The sequence below is a fragment of the Hyla sarda genome, chromosome 2 (genome assembly GCF_029499605.1).
Source record: "Hyla sarda isolate aHylSar1 chromosome 2, aHylSar1.hap1, whole genome shotgun sequence".
Classification (NCBI taxonomy): Eukaryota; Metazoa; Chordata; class Amphibia; order Anura; family Hylidae; genus Hyla; species Hyla sarda.
Genome location: NC_079190.1, coordinates 433,595,610 through 433,613,113, shown reverse-complemented (window position 1 = coordinate 433,613,113; position 17,504 = coordinate 433,595,610). Strand labels below are relative to the sequence as shown.

The 17,504-nt window shown below is 45.6% G+C and overlaps 1 protein-coding gene across 1 annotated transcript in view; it reads right to left on the bottom strand.

Annotated features, from left to right (window-relative positions):
* Positions 1–17,283, bottom strand: part of CPD (carboxypeptidase D) — an 88,618-nt gene extending 71,335 nt beyond the window's left edge. The window contains exon 1 of the mRNA XM_056559124.1: positions 16,588–17,283. Coding sequence (XP_056415099.1) covers positions 16,588–17,231 — 644 coding nt within the window. The 5' untranslated portion in view covers positions 17,232–17,283. The remainder of the gene's footprint in view (positions 1–16,587) is intronic.
* Positions 17,284–17,504: the final 221 nt, after the last annotated feature.

The following is a 17,504-nucleotide window of genomic DNA, read 5'->3' as shown; positions in this document are numbered from 1 at the left end:
GGCCATCAACGGCCGGGACCCGCGGCTAATACAGGACATCACTGATCGCGGTGATGCCCTGTATTAACCCTTCAGACGCGGCGATCAAAGCTGACCGCCGAACGTCTGAAGGGAAAGGGACACTAACCCGGCTGTTCAGTGCTTACAGGACACCGGGAGGGACCTTACCTGCCTCCTCGGTGTCTTCTCCGTTCAGGTATCCCCTGTATGGCCGGCGCTCTCCTTCCTCGTCATCACGTCGTCGCGTACGTGCGTTGGCGTGCGTAACGACGTGATGACGGCGACGGAGAGCGAGGATACCCGGCCGTCAGCAGAGACGTTCCAGAGCAACGGGGAAACTGCGACAGCGATGAAGCGACATCCAGGGCAGCGGTGACGGGTCCGGAGCAGCGGGGACACGTGAGTATTACCTCCTATGCAGTGGTCTTCAATCTGCGGACCTCCAGATGTTGCAAAACTACAACTCCCAGCATGCCCGGACAGCCAACGGCTGTCCGGGCATGCTGGGAGTTGTAGTTTTGCAACATCTGGAGGTCCGCAGGTTAAAGACCATGATTGGGTTAAAAATCTTTAAGATTTTGCACCTATAAATTGGGTGCGTCTTATACACCGGTGCGTCCTATAGGGCGAAAAAATACGGTACTTTTTTTAATCTTCTGTTTGTAAAAATCATGGCTTATGAAAATAAAAAAAAATAATAACACTAGGGGTCCTCATACCATCAAGAATATGGTCCTGTCCAGCCTAATCTTTGTCCCAGCTGAAGCATAGGGCAGGAAAAAGTTTAGTAAGTGAGGGTGGGACTAAACACAAATCTGTGCTCACTCCTGTACTGTCTCTCAGGCTCCTGTCTGAAAACAGAGAGGATGGGGTTACAGAGCAGACTGCAGTAATAAAATGAAGAGACCCAGCACAGCACAGCAGACTCAGGGCACAAGTGAATGCATGGTGAGTAAGAGCAGACTCCGTGCTTGCCTCAGACACAACTCTTTCTGAGCAGTGGATGTCAGAATCAGTAAGCAGCAGTACAGAAGGATTTGTGAGCTAAATACAGAAGCTAGACAGAAAATAAAATGTGTATCTATGTTACTCACTAGGTTTTACCTGTGTTTTTTTTTCTGTGATCCTGTGAAAGGTACACTTTAGCCCCCTTAAGGACCAAGCTTTTTTTCCATTTCTGCACTTTTGTGTTTTCCTCCTTACATTTTAAAAATCACAACCCTTTCAATTTTGCACCTAAAAATCCATATGATGGCTTTATTTTTTTTTGCACCACCAATTCTACTTTGTAATGACATCAGTCATGTTACCCAAAAATCTACACAGAAGCGAAAAAAATAAAAAAATAAAACCATTGTGCGACATAATTGAAGAAAAAAAAAACGTCATCTTGTACATTTTGGGGGCTTCCGTTTTTACGCAGTACATTTTTTGGTAAAAATGACACCTTCTCTTTATTCTGCAGGTCCATACGAATAAAAATAATACCCTATTATATACATTTGATTTTGTCGTACTTCTGTAAAAAATCATAACTACATGCAGGAAAATTAATACGTTTAATATTGTCCTCTTCTGACCCCTATATCTTATTTTTCCACGTACAGGGCGGTATGAGGGCTCATTTTTTTTGCGCCGTGATCTGAACTTTTTATCGGTAGCATTTTTGTTTTCATCAGACTTTTTTAATGCTTTTTATTCATTTTGACCGGTGACCAAAACGCTATTTTAGAAAAATTTTTGCGCGTACGCCATTGACCATGCGGTTTAATTAAGATATATTTTTATAGTTCGGATATTTACTCATGTGGCAATACCACATATGTTTATTTTTATTTACAGTTTTTTTTTAAAATGGGAAAAGGGAGGGTGATTCAAATTTTTATTAGGGAAGGGGTTAAATCACATTTATTAACTATTTCATTTTACATGCAGTGTTCTAGCCCCCTCTAGGGGCTATAACATTGCATATACTGATTGCAGGCACTGTTCAATGCATTGCCATAGGACTGCATTGATCAGCGTTTTCTGCGCTTGATTGCTCAAGCCTAGATTTCAGGCTTGGAGCATTCAAACGCTGTTTGGACAGCCTGGAACAAGGTTAGGCACCTCCTGGTGTCCTCTCAGCTGTTCGGGGTGCCGAGGTTTCAACGCGGCGGTCCCGAACTGCTCCGCTGAGCTATCCGGTATGGATTTCTCCCATTTTAGATGCTGCGATCAACTTTGTTTGCAGCATCTAAAGGATTAATACCGGACATCAGCCCGATCGGCGATGTCCGGTATTAGCCGCAGGTCCTGGTTGCTGACAGCAACCCGGGACCCAGCAGTTACGAAGTGCGCTCAGCTTCTCAGCGCGCTTCACAGATCGGGAGCCAGCCACGGACGTAAATATACATCCGTGGTTGTTAAGGTGTTAAAGCGAAACTGACAGCTGGTTCACCCATACTAATTCCAATACACAGGGTTATTGTGAGGGTGAACCATATTAAAATGAGGTATAACTTACGCAGATCCGGTATCTGGTTCTGGCATTGCTATTATGTTAATTGCCGGCTACGCACAATGAAGCTGGGACCCAGCATACTCCGCATCCCTGCGCCTCTATGCCGTGTCCCAGCACCATTGTGCAAAGCCGACAATCAACATATCATTGCCAGCGGATAATGTGTCCATCTCTGGAAATACACAACAGATCTGGATAAGTTATACCTCATTTTTATCTGGTTCACAAACACTATGACCCTGCGCATTGGGTTTACATTGAACCGGCTGTCAGTTTCCATTTAAAGGGAATCCGTAATCTCTGTTTCAGCGTACAGTAGCAAACACTCTTGGATAGGCATGTTTACATGCTTAAAAAATAAAATAAAAAAAATAAAAGAAAAAAGAATTTTTTTCGACCAAGTTGGTGGAATGTTATAGGGCAGATGAATTAAAATTTTGGGTGCGAAAAATGGAACAAATTTTAAAAAAGCATATGGAAGCTAAGAATTCCAGAAGCAAGCAGAAATGTCCAATCGTTACAGCTCTCTTCCTGAATCAGCATGGCTCGGGCTCGATTCTGAGGATAAACATACTTTAAGGCAATAATCAGCTGTGTCAAAAAATTGTCTTATTTACCTTAGGACATAAAAGCAATCTGTACCTTTTCTGGAGCAGATGGTGGTTGCCAAACCTATAAAATCACCTCTTTATTACTCAGCCAGGAGTCAGGGAGGTAGAGCGGAGATGCTCAAGTGCCAGAACCTGGCAGACCCCCTCATCAGCCCCCACCTTCCAGCCCCTCCCTGATTGACATTACAACTCTGTACACCAGTGAGGAACCATGCCAGGCTATGACACTTCAACAGATTGGCTCCACCTCCTTGACATTTGGTCTAAGTACTGGAAGGGTAAAGATTTTTTTTTATTGAAGTCATTTACAAATCTGTTTAACTTTCTGGCACCAGATGATATATAATTTTTTTTTTTTTTTTTTTTTTTTTTTTTTTATGTTTTCCACCAGAGTACCCCTTCAATAAGCTATCGTTCCATTGCACTACCCACAAGTTTCTGTAAAAATATTTCATTAGCAGGTATCATGAGTAACTTCATGTCTCCTTATGGGAACAAGAAATGTGGCAATAAAATAAAATAAAAATAATTTTTAAACATTGCTTGCAACTTTCTTCCTCATTCAGGCACACCAAAGTTTCTTGGCTGTGATTTCACTACATATACAGGCCGCTACATGTCACTGCTGTCACGCCCATAGACTTGCATTGAGGGCGCGTGGCCATGACATGGCGTGGCCGACCCCCGCAGCACGAAAACAGAATTAGGAACATTTAGTTCCATGCTGGCAAGTGGAGTACCCCTTTAAGAATGAAGTGGATTTGAGATTATTCACAATATATTGGGCCAGGTGTGTGACCTCTGTTGCAATGAAGGCAAGGGCATCTATGGGTTATAAAAATACTAAAGTGCTTTGGATACGGTCATATAGTAACCGAATATTGTTGGCATATGTTATGTAGTAATACTACCACATTTCTATTACCCTAACCTTATGCCTAGCTCTGTTCAATCTCCATCAGTTGTTCTGCACTTAGTGACACCAGAGCACAGACCCGCCTCACTAGATTTACTTTTCAATACAAAGAACATTTTTGGCAATTACAGGAATCCAGTCCCTGCCCAACTCTAATCCATCGCCTGAGTTTGCAGTTTTTGGGGAACATTTCTATTTCTAGATTACATCAGTTTGTTGCAGCCTTTCAGTCATTTTTTTTAATCGCCTTAAAGTTGTTGTCCAAAAACGTGACTTTTTCTTCCAAAAACAGTGTCACCCCTGTTTACAGGTTGTGTTTGCTATTCTAGCTGAGCTTCAATCACTTCAATGGAGCCAAGCTTCAATACAAGACAAGCCATAGACCGGTGTGGTGCCCTTTCTGGTCAATGGCGGAGATTTACCAAAATCTGTCCAGAGGATAAGTTGCTGAGTTGCCCATAGAAACCAATCAGATTGTTTCTTTCATTTTTCAGAAAAGAAAGAAGCGAGCTGATTGGTTGCTATAGGAAACTCAGCAACTTTTCCCCTGTACAGATTTTGATAAATCTCCCCCAATTTCTTTAACCCTAGAGGACATATGACATACATGTACATTGTAGTATACAGTGCCACTCGGCTGAGCGCAACCTAGTACAGGGCAGTGTATCTGTTAGTTTGGAGCAGTGTTTCCCAACCAGGGTGCCTCCAGCTGTTGCAAATCTACAAAGGCTGTCCGGGCATGCTGGGAGTTGTAGTTTTGCAACAGCTGTAGGCACCCTGGTTGGGAAACACTGGTTTGGAGCCTACTGCTCCCTAGCATATATCACCAGACTTTGGATCCTCCAGGATGTAGCTCCCATTGGCCTGGCCGAGTCTATGTTTCACACTGCCCTTTTCTGAGAGACCAAGCCTTCTCCTCACAGAGGTCTCATGTGGCTTCTAACAAGCATCAAATGTAGATAGAGTAGAAGCTGCTCTTCTTAAAAGGGTGCTCAGGTGGAATTCTAATTTTTTTTAAAATCAACTGGTGCCAGAAAATTAAACATATTTGTAAATTACTTCTATTTAAAAAAACTTAATCCTTCCAGTACTTATCAGCTGCTGTAGGCTCCAGAGGAAGTTGTGTAGTTATTTCCTGTCTGATCACGGTGCTCTCTGCTGACACCTCTGTCCATGTCAGGAACTGTCCAGAGCAGGAGAAGTTTGCTATGGAAATTTGCTCCTACTCTGGACAGTTCCTGACATGGACAGAGGTGTCAGCAGAGAGCACTGTGGTCAGACAGAAAAGAACAATTCTACTTCCTCTAGCGCATACAGCAACTGATAATCTTTCCAGTACTTGAGATATTTTTAATAGAAGTAATTTACAAATCTGTGTAACTTTCTGAAGCCAACTGATATGAAAAGAGTTTTCCACCGGAGTACCCTTTTAACTCCAACATCCAGCTCCTGTATTTGGGGTACTCTGCTGCTCAGCATTTGGCACAAACTGTTCCGAACGCTGGAGCCGGGAGCTCGTGACGTCCTAGCCCCGCCCCCTCAATGCAAGTCTATGGGAGGGGGCATGACAGCAGTCACCATAGACTTGCATTGAGGGGGCGGGGTGTGACGTCACAAGCTCCCTGTGCCGGTTCCAGCGTTCGGTACAGTTTGTTCCAAACACTGAGCAGCGGAGTACCCCTTTAACAGCAGAAAAACCTATTTTCCCATTTTCTACACGCAGCCATGCTGTCATAACACATGGAAATTTATAGATGTTTTCTTAGAAAAAAATAAAATAAATCAGGAGCATAATGAGTGTAGAGGCAGCTGCCTATAGAAACAACAGGAATACAGGATTTAATATAATGAGCAATAGATAAGAGATAACATCACTGAAATAACATAGCTGTGAGTTTATCACTATATGATAGCATCAGCAACTAATGAAAAACAAAGACTGACTCAGTTAATGTCACAGGACTGACAGTCCTTAACCCCTTAGGGACCAGAGCATTCTTTGCACATCTGACCACTGTCACTTTAAGCATTAATAACTCTGGAATGCTTTTACTTTTCCTTCTGATTCCGAGATTGAAACGTAACAAGGGGTACAGTGAGCCTTATCACCGGTGTTTGACGACTTTTTGTTAAAGTTGGATGTGTAAATAAAAAAAAAATAAAAAAAATTTTTCACTAAAGTGCCCCCAAAAGAAATTACCCCCAAAATTTGGAAATACCCCATGTGTGGACATTAAGTGCTCTGCTGGCGAACTACAATGCTCAGAAGAGAAGGAGCACCATTGAGCTTTTGGAGAGAGAATTTGTTTGGAATGGTAGTCAGGGGCCATGTGCGTTTGCAAAGCCCCCCGTGTTGCCAGAACAGTGGACCCCGCCAAATGTGACAACATTTTGGAACCTGCACCCCTCACAGAATTTAATAAGGGCTGCAGTGAGTATTTACACTCCACTAGCTTTTTACAGATCTTAAAATTACATTTTTCATTTTCATGGACCACTGTTCCAAAAATCTGTCAGACACCTATGGGGCGTAAATGCTCACTGTACCCCTTATTACATTACGTGAGGGGTGTAGTTTCCAAAATGGGGTCACATGAAGGGGGGGGGGCATTGTTCTGGCAGTATGGGGGCTTAGTAAACACATGTGGCCTTCAATTCCGGACAACTTTTCTTTTCAAAAGCCCAATGGCGCTCCTTATCTCCTGAGCATTGTAGTTCGCCCGCAGAGCACTTTACATCCCCATATGGGGTATATTCTTACTCAGAAATGGGGTTACAAATTTTGGGGGGCTGTTTTCCTATTTTCCCTTGTGGAAATGAAAAATTTTGGGTAACAGCAGCATTTTACTGAAAAATGTTTCTTCATTTTACCATCCAACTTTAATGACCAGGCCAATTTTATTTTTGCATTTTCGTTTTTTCCTCCTCGCCTTCTAAAATCCATAACTCTTTCATATTTCCATCTACAGACCCCTATATGGGCTTGTTTTTTGCGTGACCAATTGTACTTTGTAATGAACCCTCATTTTACCATAAAATGTACGGTGAATCCCAAATATTATTTAAAGGAGGAAATTTTAATGAAAACCACAATTTTGCACATTCTGGAGGGTTTCGTCTTCACACTGTACAATTTACGGTAAAAATTACCCAGTTAAAATGATACCCTACTTATATAGGTTTGATTTTGTCGTACTTCAGAAATAAAATCATAACGACATGCAGGAAAAAAAAAATTGCATCTTCTGACCCCTATAACTTTTTTATTTTTCCGCGTACGGGCTGGTATGAGGACTCATTTTTTTGCGCCGTGATCTGAAGTTTTTATCGGTACCATTTTTGTATTGATCGGACTTTTTGATCGCTTTTTATTCATTTTTTCATTATATAAAGTGGCCAAAAATACGCTAGTTTGGACTTTGGAATTGTTTGGCGCGTACGCCATTGACCGTGCGGTTTAATTAACAATATATTTTTATAACTCGGACATTTCCGCATGTGGCGATACCACACAGTTTGTATTTTTTATGGGAAAAGGGGGGTGATGCAAACTTTTATTAGGGAAAGGGTTAAATGACCTTTATTCACTTTTTTTTGCAGTGTGATAGCTCCCATAGTGACCTATAACACTGCACACACTGATCTTTTACATTGTTCCCTGCAAAGCCATAGCTTGCGTGCTAGCTGATCGGGATGTCACGATTTTATCGCGATAGTCTCGATCAGCCCGACTGAGCTGCCGGGAAGCTTTCACTTTCATTGTAGACGCGCCAATCAATTTTGATCGCCGCGTCTAAAGGGTTAATAGTGCGCGGCACAACAATCGGTGCCGAACGCTATTAGCCCAGGGTCCCGGCTATCATTAGCTGCCGGGACCGATCCGGTATGACCCCGTTTTAAATACCGGGACTAGGCGTAGGGCGTACAGGTACGCCCTACGTCCTTAAGAGGTTAAAGGGGTACTCCGGCCTTGTTATGTTTTATTTTCAACCTTATGCCCTCTCCTGCCTGTTTTACTTACCCTACAGTTGTCTGACGTGTTGCGGTGTGTTTGCGTGTCTATTGCGTTTATTTTCGCGTTACACCCGAGTTGTATATTCTCCCCTTCTTCCGGTGTTTTTGCGTGAGTAAACTTCCTTTCCCATGAGCGTTTGCGGGCACATCACGTGTTTTGGGTGCTATTGTAGGGGAGCGTTATTATGCTTTGTTGGGCTGGGCTTTCCCTCCCTTCCCTATGCTTTTGTTGCCGCCCTACCTTCCACTTACCATGTTTTCCCCGCCCCGAATCCGCCCTTTTGTTTTAATTTTCCCAGTGTGCATGTGTGTGGGACCTTGCCTGCAACCTAACCTGTTTGCGCTTGCGTTCCAGCTACAATGGCCAATCACCTTTGCAGCAGCAAGACTAAAACGCGAGCGAATAAACATCTGCAGAAACAGCTGAAGCCAACTAGATCATTTACAAATATTATAGCCGAACATTAAGCGCATGCGCAAAGTGAAAACATGACGTCGGCAGCGCTGTGGTGCAACCAAACATCACAGTAACAGCGAAGCATCACAGAGGAGAATAGACGCCCATCACATGACACTAAGAATACAGATGATTGAACAGGAAAGAACAAATGAGGAGCCTCGAAACATAGAAAGGCACAACCCAACAAGGAGGAACTAAGGAAAACTCAATGAATATTCAAACAAGGGGGGCGGCAAGGAGGAGACCCAGAGGATGCAAAGTGTGAGGTCACGAACGCAATATGGCCGCCGAACGGAGAAAAAAAACGGGGTCGTGAGCAAGGCTAAACCTGCAAAACTACAATACTTCCGCCAAGGAAAAAAGGTAAGATTGCACAGAAACTGTAAGGCATACCCACAACGAAAACAGCACATAAATGAAGCACAACCACATACACAACATACTACAAAAACACTCCAGCGCCGGAGTACCCCTTTAAGGATGCAGGGTGTACCTGTACACTGAGTCCGCTCCCTTTCTATAACGCGGGGCCACGGCGTTTCCCTGCATCACAGCAGGTGGGGCCAGGCCTCTAACAATGGCCGGGACCCGTGGCTAATAGTGTGAGGCACTGATCACAGTGCCGCGCGCTATTAACCCTTTAGACGCGGCGTTCAAAGTTGATCACCACGTCTAAAGTGAAAGTAAACTACTCCCGGCTAGCTCAGTGGGCTGTTCGGGACCAACGCGGTGAAATCGCAGCATCCCGAACAGCTGGCAGACACATGGAGGGTCCTTACCTTCCTCCTGCGTCGCCGAATGACTGCTCCGTGCCTAAGATCCAGGCATGAGCAGTCAAGCGGCAGTATCCTATGGGATAACAATGATCAATGTAAAAGATCAGTGTGTGCAGTGACTTCTATGGGGGCGATAACATTGCAAAAAAACGTTAAAAAACAAAACAAAAAATTATTATTTAACCCCCTCCCCTAATAAAAGTTTGAAACACCCCCCTTTTCCCATAAAAAAAAAAAGTGTAAATAAAAATATGTGGTATTGCCGCGTGCGGAAATGTCCGAATTATAAAAATCTATTGTTAATTAAACTGCACGGTCAATGGCGTCCGCGCAAAAATAAGTCCAAAATATCGTATTTTTGGTCACTTTTTATATCATGAAAAAATTAATAAGAAGCAATCGAAAAGTCCAATCAAAACAAAAATGGTACTGCTAAAAACTTCAGATCAGGGCGCAAAAAATTAGCCCTCATAGCACCCCATACGCGGAAAAATAAAAAAGTTATACGGGTCAGAAAATGACAATTTTAAACTAATTAATTTTCCTGCATGTAGTTATGATTTTTTTTCCAGAAGTACGACAAAATCAAACCTATATAAGTACATAGTTACATAGTTACATAGTTAGTACGGTCGAAAAAAGACATATGTCCATCAAGTTCAACCAGGGTATTAAGGGGTAGGGGGTGTGGCGCGATATTGGGGAAGGGATGAGATTTATCATTTTAACCGAATGGACCTACAGAATAAAGATAATGGCCCAGATTTATCAAACCGTGTGAGAGAAAAAGTGGAGTGATTTTTCTACAGCGACCAATCCCAGCTCAGCTAATGAGCTCTGGTAAAGTGAAAGCTGATCTGTGATTGGTCGCTGTGGGAAAATCACTCCAGTTTTTCTCTCACACAGTTTGATGAATCTCTGTTAGAGGGGTAGTCCAGTGGTGAAAAACTTATCCCCTATCCTAAGGATAGGGGATAAGTTTGAGATCGCGGGGGGTCCAACCGCTGGGGCCCCCTGCGATCTCTCTGTACGGGGGCCAGGCTCTCCGGCCAGATAGCGACTGTCGACCCCCGCACGAAGCGTCGGCCGACATGCCCCCTCAATACATCTCTATAGCAGAGCCGGAGATTGCCGAAGGCAGCGCTCCGGCTCTGCCATAGAGTTGTATTGAGGGGGCGTGTTGGCCGCCGCTTCGTGCGGAGGTCGACACGCCCCCTTCCCACGGGCTGTCGGGGCTCTGTACAGGAGATCGCAGGGGGCCCCAGCAGTCGGACCCCCTGTGATCTGCAACTTATCCCCTATCCTTAGGATAGGGGATAAGTTGTTCACCACTGAGTTACCACTGGACTACACCTTTAATGTGTAATTTTTACCGAAAAATGTACTGTGTAGAAACGGAAGCCCCCAAAAGTTACAAAATGGCGTTCTTCAATTTTGTCGCACAACTCATTTTTTTTTTTACTGTTTCGCCGTACATTTTTGGGTAAAATGACTGAGGTCATTAAAGTAGAATTGGTGGAGCAAAAAATAAGCAATCATATGGATTTTTAGGTGCAAAAATGAAATTATGATTTTTAAAAGGCGAGGAGGAAAAAAATTAAAGTGCAAAAACAGAAAAACCCTGAGTCCTTAAGGGGCTAAAGGTACAATTGGTCTTGTAAAAAACAAGTCCTCATATGGGTCTGCAGATGAAAAGGTTAGAGTTATGGTTCTTAAAAGGCAAAAATTTTAATTCGCTGTGTACGTGTCACCAGGTGTATACTACCCTGTTTGCGGGCAGCACGATGCAGTGACCGACAGGAATACAGACAGGAGGAATAAAGCAGACAGTACATACAGACAGGAGGAATACAGCAGACAGTACATACAGAAGACAGTACATACAGACAGGAGGAATACAGCAGACAGTACATACAGACAGGAGGAATACAGCAGACAGTACATACAGACAGGAGGAATACAGCAGACAGTACATACAGACAGGAGGAATACAGCAGACAGTACATACAGACAGGAGGAATACAGCAGACAGTACATACAGCAGACAGTACATACAGCAGACAGTACATACAGACAGTACATACAGACAGGAGGAATACAGCAGCCAGTACATACAGACAGGAGGAATACAGCAGCCAGTACATACAGACAGGAGGAATAAAGCAGACAGTACATACAGACAGGAATACAGCAGACAGTACATACAGACATGAGGAATACAGCAGACAGTACATACAGACAGGAGGAATACAGCAGCCAGTACATACAGACAGGAGGAATACAGCAGCCAGTACATACAGACAGGAGGAATACAGCAGACAGTACATACAGACATGAGGAATACAGCAGACAGTACATACAGACATGAGGAATACAGCAGACAGTACATACAGACAGGAGGAATACAGCAGACAGTACATACAGACAGTACATACAGCAGACAGTACATACAGTACATACAGCAGACAGTACATACAGACAGGAGGAATACAGCAGCCAGTACATACAGACAGGAGGAATACAGCAGCCAGTACATACAGACAGGAGGAATACAGCAGCCAGTACATACAGACATGAGGAATACAGCAGCCAGTACATACAGACAGGAGGAATACAGCAGCCAGTACATACAGACAGGAGGAATACAGCAGCCAGTACATACAGACAGGAGGAATACAGCAGCCAGTACATACAGACAGGAGGAATACAGCAGACAGTACATACAGACATGAGGAATACAGCAGACAGTACATACAGACATGAGGAATACAGCAGACAGTACATACAGACATGAGGAATACAGCAGACAGTACATACAGACAGGAGGAATACAGCAGACAGTACATACAGACAGGAGGAATACAGCAGACAGTACATACAGACAGTACATACAGCAGACAGTACATACAGTACATACAGCAGCCAGTACATACAGACAGGAGGAATACAGCAGCCAGTACATACAGACAGGAGGAATACAGCAGCCAGTACATACAGACAGGAGGAATACAGCAGCCAGTACATACAGACAGGAGGAATACAGCAGCCAGTACATACAGACAGGAGGAATACAGCAGCCAGTACATACAGACAGGAGGAATACAGCAGCCAGTACATACAGACAGGAATACAGCAGACAGTACATACAGACAGTACATACAGCAGACAGTACATACAGACAGGAGGAATACAGCAGACAGTACATACAGCAGACAGTACAGACAGTACATACAGCAGACAGTACATACAGACAGGAGGAATACAGCAGACAGTACATACAGACAGGAGGAATACAGCAGACAGTACATACAGACAGTACATACAGCAGACAGTACATACAGCAGACAGTACATACAGCAGACAGTACAGACAGTACATACAGCAGACAGTACATACAGACAGGAGGAATACAGCAGACAGTACATACAGACAGTACATACAGCAGACAGTACATACAGACAGGAATACAGCAGACAGTACATACAGACAGTACATACAGCAGACAGTACATACAGACAGTACATACAGCAGACAGTACATACAGACAGGAATACAGCAGACAGTACATACAGACAGTACATACAGCAGACAGTACATACAGTACATACAGCAGACAGTACATACAGACAGGAGGAATACAGCAGCCAGTACATACAGACAGGAGGAATACAGCAGCCAGTACATACAGACAGGAGGAATACAGCAGCCAGTACATACAGACATGAGGAATACAGCAGCCAGTACATACAGACAGGAGGAATACAGCAGCCAGTACATACAGACAGGAGGAATACAGCAGCCAGTACATACAGACAGGAGGAATACAGCAGCCAGTACATACAGACAGGAGGAATACAGCAGACAGTACATACAGACATGAGGAATACAGCAGACAGTACATACAGACATGAGGAATACAGCAGACAGTACATACAGACAGGAGGAATACAGCAGACAGTACATACAGACAGGAGGAATACAGCAGACAGTACATACAGACAGTACATACAGCAGCCAGTACATACAGTACATACAGCAGCCAGTACATACAGACAGGAGGAATACAGCAGCCAGTACATACAGACAGGAGGAATACAGCAGCCAGTACATACAGACAGGAGGAATACAGCAGCCAGTACATACAGACAGGAGGAATACAGCAGCCAGTACATACAGACAGGAGGAATACAGCAGCCAGTACATACAGACAGGAGGAATACAGCAGCCAGTACATACAGACAGGAATACAGCAGACAGTACATACAGACAGTACATACAGCAGACAGTACATACAGACAGGAGGAATACAGCAGACAGTACATACAGCAGACAGTACAGACAGTACATACAGCAGACAGTACATACAGACAGGAGGAATACAGCAGACAGTACATACAGACAGGAGGAATACAGCAGACAGTACATACAGACAGTACATACAGCAGACAGTACATACAGCAGACAGTACAGACAGTACATACAGCAGACAGTACATACAGACAGGAGGAATACAGCAGACAGTACATACAGACAGTACATACAGCAGACAGTACATACAGACAGGAATACAGCAGACAGTACATACAGACAGTACATACAGCAGACAGTACATACAGACAGGAATACAGCAGACAGTACAGACAGTACATACAGCAGACAGTACATACAGACAGGAGGAATACAGCAGACAGTACATACAGACAGTACATACAGCAGACAGTACATACAGACAGGAGGAATACAGCAGACAGTACATACAGACAGGAGGAATACAGCAGACAGTACATACAGACAGGAGGAATACAGCAGACAGTACATACAGACAGGAGGAATACAGCAGACAGTACATACAGACAGGAGGAATACAGCAGCCAGTACATACAGACAGGAGGAATACAGCAGCCAGTACATACAGACAGGAGGAATACAGCAGACAGTACATACAGACAGGAGGAATACAGCAGACAGTACATACAGACAGGAGGAATACAGCAGACAGTACATACAGCAGACAGTACATACAGCAGACAGTACATACAGACAGTACATACAGACAGGAGGAATACAGCAGCCAGTACATACAGACAGGAGGAATACAGCAGCCAGTACATACAGACAGTACATACAGCAGACAGTACATACAGACAGGAATACAGCAGACAGTACATACAGACAGTACATACAGCAGACAGTACATACAGACAGGAATACAGCAGACAGTACAGACAGTACATACAGCAGACAGTACATACAGACAGGAGGAATACAGCAGACAGTACATACAGACAGTACATACAGCAGACAGTACATACAGACAGGAGGAATACAGCAGACAGTACATACAGACAGGAGGAATACAGCAGACAGTACATACAGACAGGAGGAATACAGCAGACAGTACATACAGACAGGAGGAATACAGCAGACAGTACATACAGACAGGAGGAATACAGCAGACAGTACATACAGACAGGAGGAATACAGCAGACAGTACATACAGACAGGAGGAATACAGCAGACAGTACATACAGACAGGAATACTACCACTGTCTTAACGAATATGCTTTGGTTTTAGAGAACTCTGCTTATAGGTACGTTCACACAGGACTGAAATGCTGCAGATTTGGTGTTGATTTTTCCTACTGACTTCAATAGGGAAGTCAAAATGTGCAACTAATCTGGAGTATAGCTTAGGGTGCCCTGATCACACACCTTTTACAGTTTATTAATACACCCTTCCATTCTTCAGATATGTGGGATTTTAGTGCAGCAATGCCCACAGCGGCACATACCCCCTAGTGCAGCAATGCTCACAGCGGCACATACCCAATAGTGCAGCAATGGCCACAGCGGCACATACCCAATAGTGCAGCAATGGCCACAGCGGCACATACCCAATAGTGCAGCAATGGCCACAGCGGCACATACCCAATAGTGCAGCAATGGCCACAGGGGCACATACCCAATAGTGCAGCAATGGCCACAGGGGCACATACCCAATAGTGCAGCAATGGCCACAGCGGCACATACCCAATAGTGCAGCAATGGCCACAGCGGCACATACCCAATAGTGCAGCAATGGCCACAGCGGCACATACCCAATAGTGCAGCAATGGCCACAGCGGCACATACCCAATAGTGCAGCAATGCCCACAGCGGCACATACCCAGTAGTGCAGCAATGGCCACAGCGGCACATACCCAATAGTGCAGCAATGGCCACAGCGGCACATACCCAGTAGTGCAGCAATGGCCACAGCGGCACATACCCAGTAGTGCAGCAATGGCCACAGCGGCACACACCCAATAGTGCAGCAATACCCACAGCGGCACATACCCCCCTAGAGCAGCAATACCCACAGCGTCACATACCCCCTTAGAGCAGCAATACCCACAGCGTCACATACCCCCCCCCCCCCCTAGAGCAGCAATGCCCACAGCGTCACATACCCCCTTAGAGCAGCAATACCCACAGCGTCACATACCCCCTAGAGCAGAAATGCCCACAGCGTCACATACCCACTTAGAGCAGCAATACCCACAGCGTCACATACCCCCTAGAGCAGCAATGCCCACAGCGTCACATACCCCCTAGAGCAGCAATGCCCACAGCGTCACATACCCCCTTAGAGCAGCAATGCCCACAGCGTCACATACCCCCTTAGAGCAGCAATACCCACAGCGTCACATACCCCCTAGAGCAGAAATGCCCACAGCGTCACATACCCACTTAGAGCAGCAATACCCACAGCGTCACATACCCCCTAGAGCAGAAATGCCCACAGCGTCACATACCCACTTAGAGCAGCAATACCCACAGCGTCACATACCCCCTAGAGCAGCAATGCCCACAGCAGCACATACCCCCCTAGAGCAGCAATGCCCACAGCGGCATGTACACCCCTAGAGCAGTGGTGTCCAAACTGTGGCCCTCCAGATGTTGCAAAACTACAATTGGGAGTTGTAGTTTTGCAACATCTGGAGGGCCACAGTTTGGACACCACTGCCCTAGAGCAGCAATGCCCACAGCAGCACATACCCCCTAGAGCAGCAATGACCACAGCGGCGTGTACACCCCTAGAGCAGTTATGTCCAAACTGTGGCCCTCTAGATGTTGCAAAACTACAACTCCCAGCATGCCCGGACAGCCAACGGATGTCCAGGTATGTTGGGAGTTGTAGTTTTGCAACATCTGGAGGGCCACAGTTTGGACACCACTGCCCTAGAGCAGCAATGCCCTCTTTAGCTGCAGAACTCCTTGAAGCACCACTGCTCATACCCCTGCCAGGTGCCCCCTGTCCTCCTCACCTGTTCTCCTGGATCCACTTCATCATGGCCAGCACCTCGGGCACCTGCTGTGGATCAGGCGGCTGCTTGTTGGAGAACTGGTCCGGGAAGTTGCGGTTGAGGTCCAGGTTCCTGGCATTCTCCCGGCCGCCCTTCTGGCCCTGGCAGTCGCCCTCCTGTGCCCTCTTGAAGCCGTCCGGGTTGAGGCTGGGCACGATGTAGATGTCGGTGGTGTTGAGGAGGCGGGTGACGCGCTGGTCCCGGCCATAGTTCTCCAGCAGATACTGCAGCAGGTAGACGAGCACCTGCCGGGACACCGTCTCATCCCCGTGCATGTTCCCCACGTACTTAAACTGCGGCCGGTCAGGGGGAGCCTGGTCCGGGTCAGCGGTCACCCTCATGAGCCACAGCTCCCGCTCCTCCACCGACATGCCCAGGCTGGAGAGTCGGCACAGCTCCGGGTATGCCTGTGCCAGGGAGTGTAGCCGCTCACTCAGCTCCTTGTGGTTATAGTAGTGGCTGTAGGTCTCCGGGCTCTCCTCCATCGCCTTCTTAATATGTGCCGAGCTAACTAGCGCCAAGAATACGAGAAAGAGGGAACACAACGGGAGACCCCGTCCGGGAGCCGCCATCCTGCCCCAGCCACACTGAACAGCTGCCATCATCCTGTCACCCCCACTTCCTGCCTGCTCCTAGCAACCAACCCACTCGCTTAGAGACACTCTTTCCGGTTTTCTGCCCCACTTCCGGTGGGACTGACAGACTTTGCTTAGATTTCTTTCTCGCATTCTTTTATGCCCCACTTCCGGTTTTTCGCGTGATTTTACAGACTGATGTCCCCTTCTGTGACACGTGATAGAGACAAACACTTAGGCACGCTTTGACTCTAAAATACGCCCCTAGGAGGCTGATAACCAATAGTAACTATGGGGCGTGGC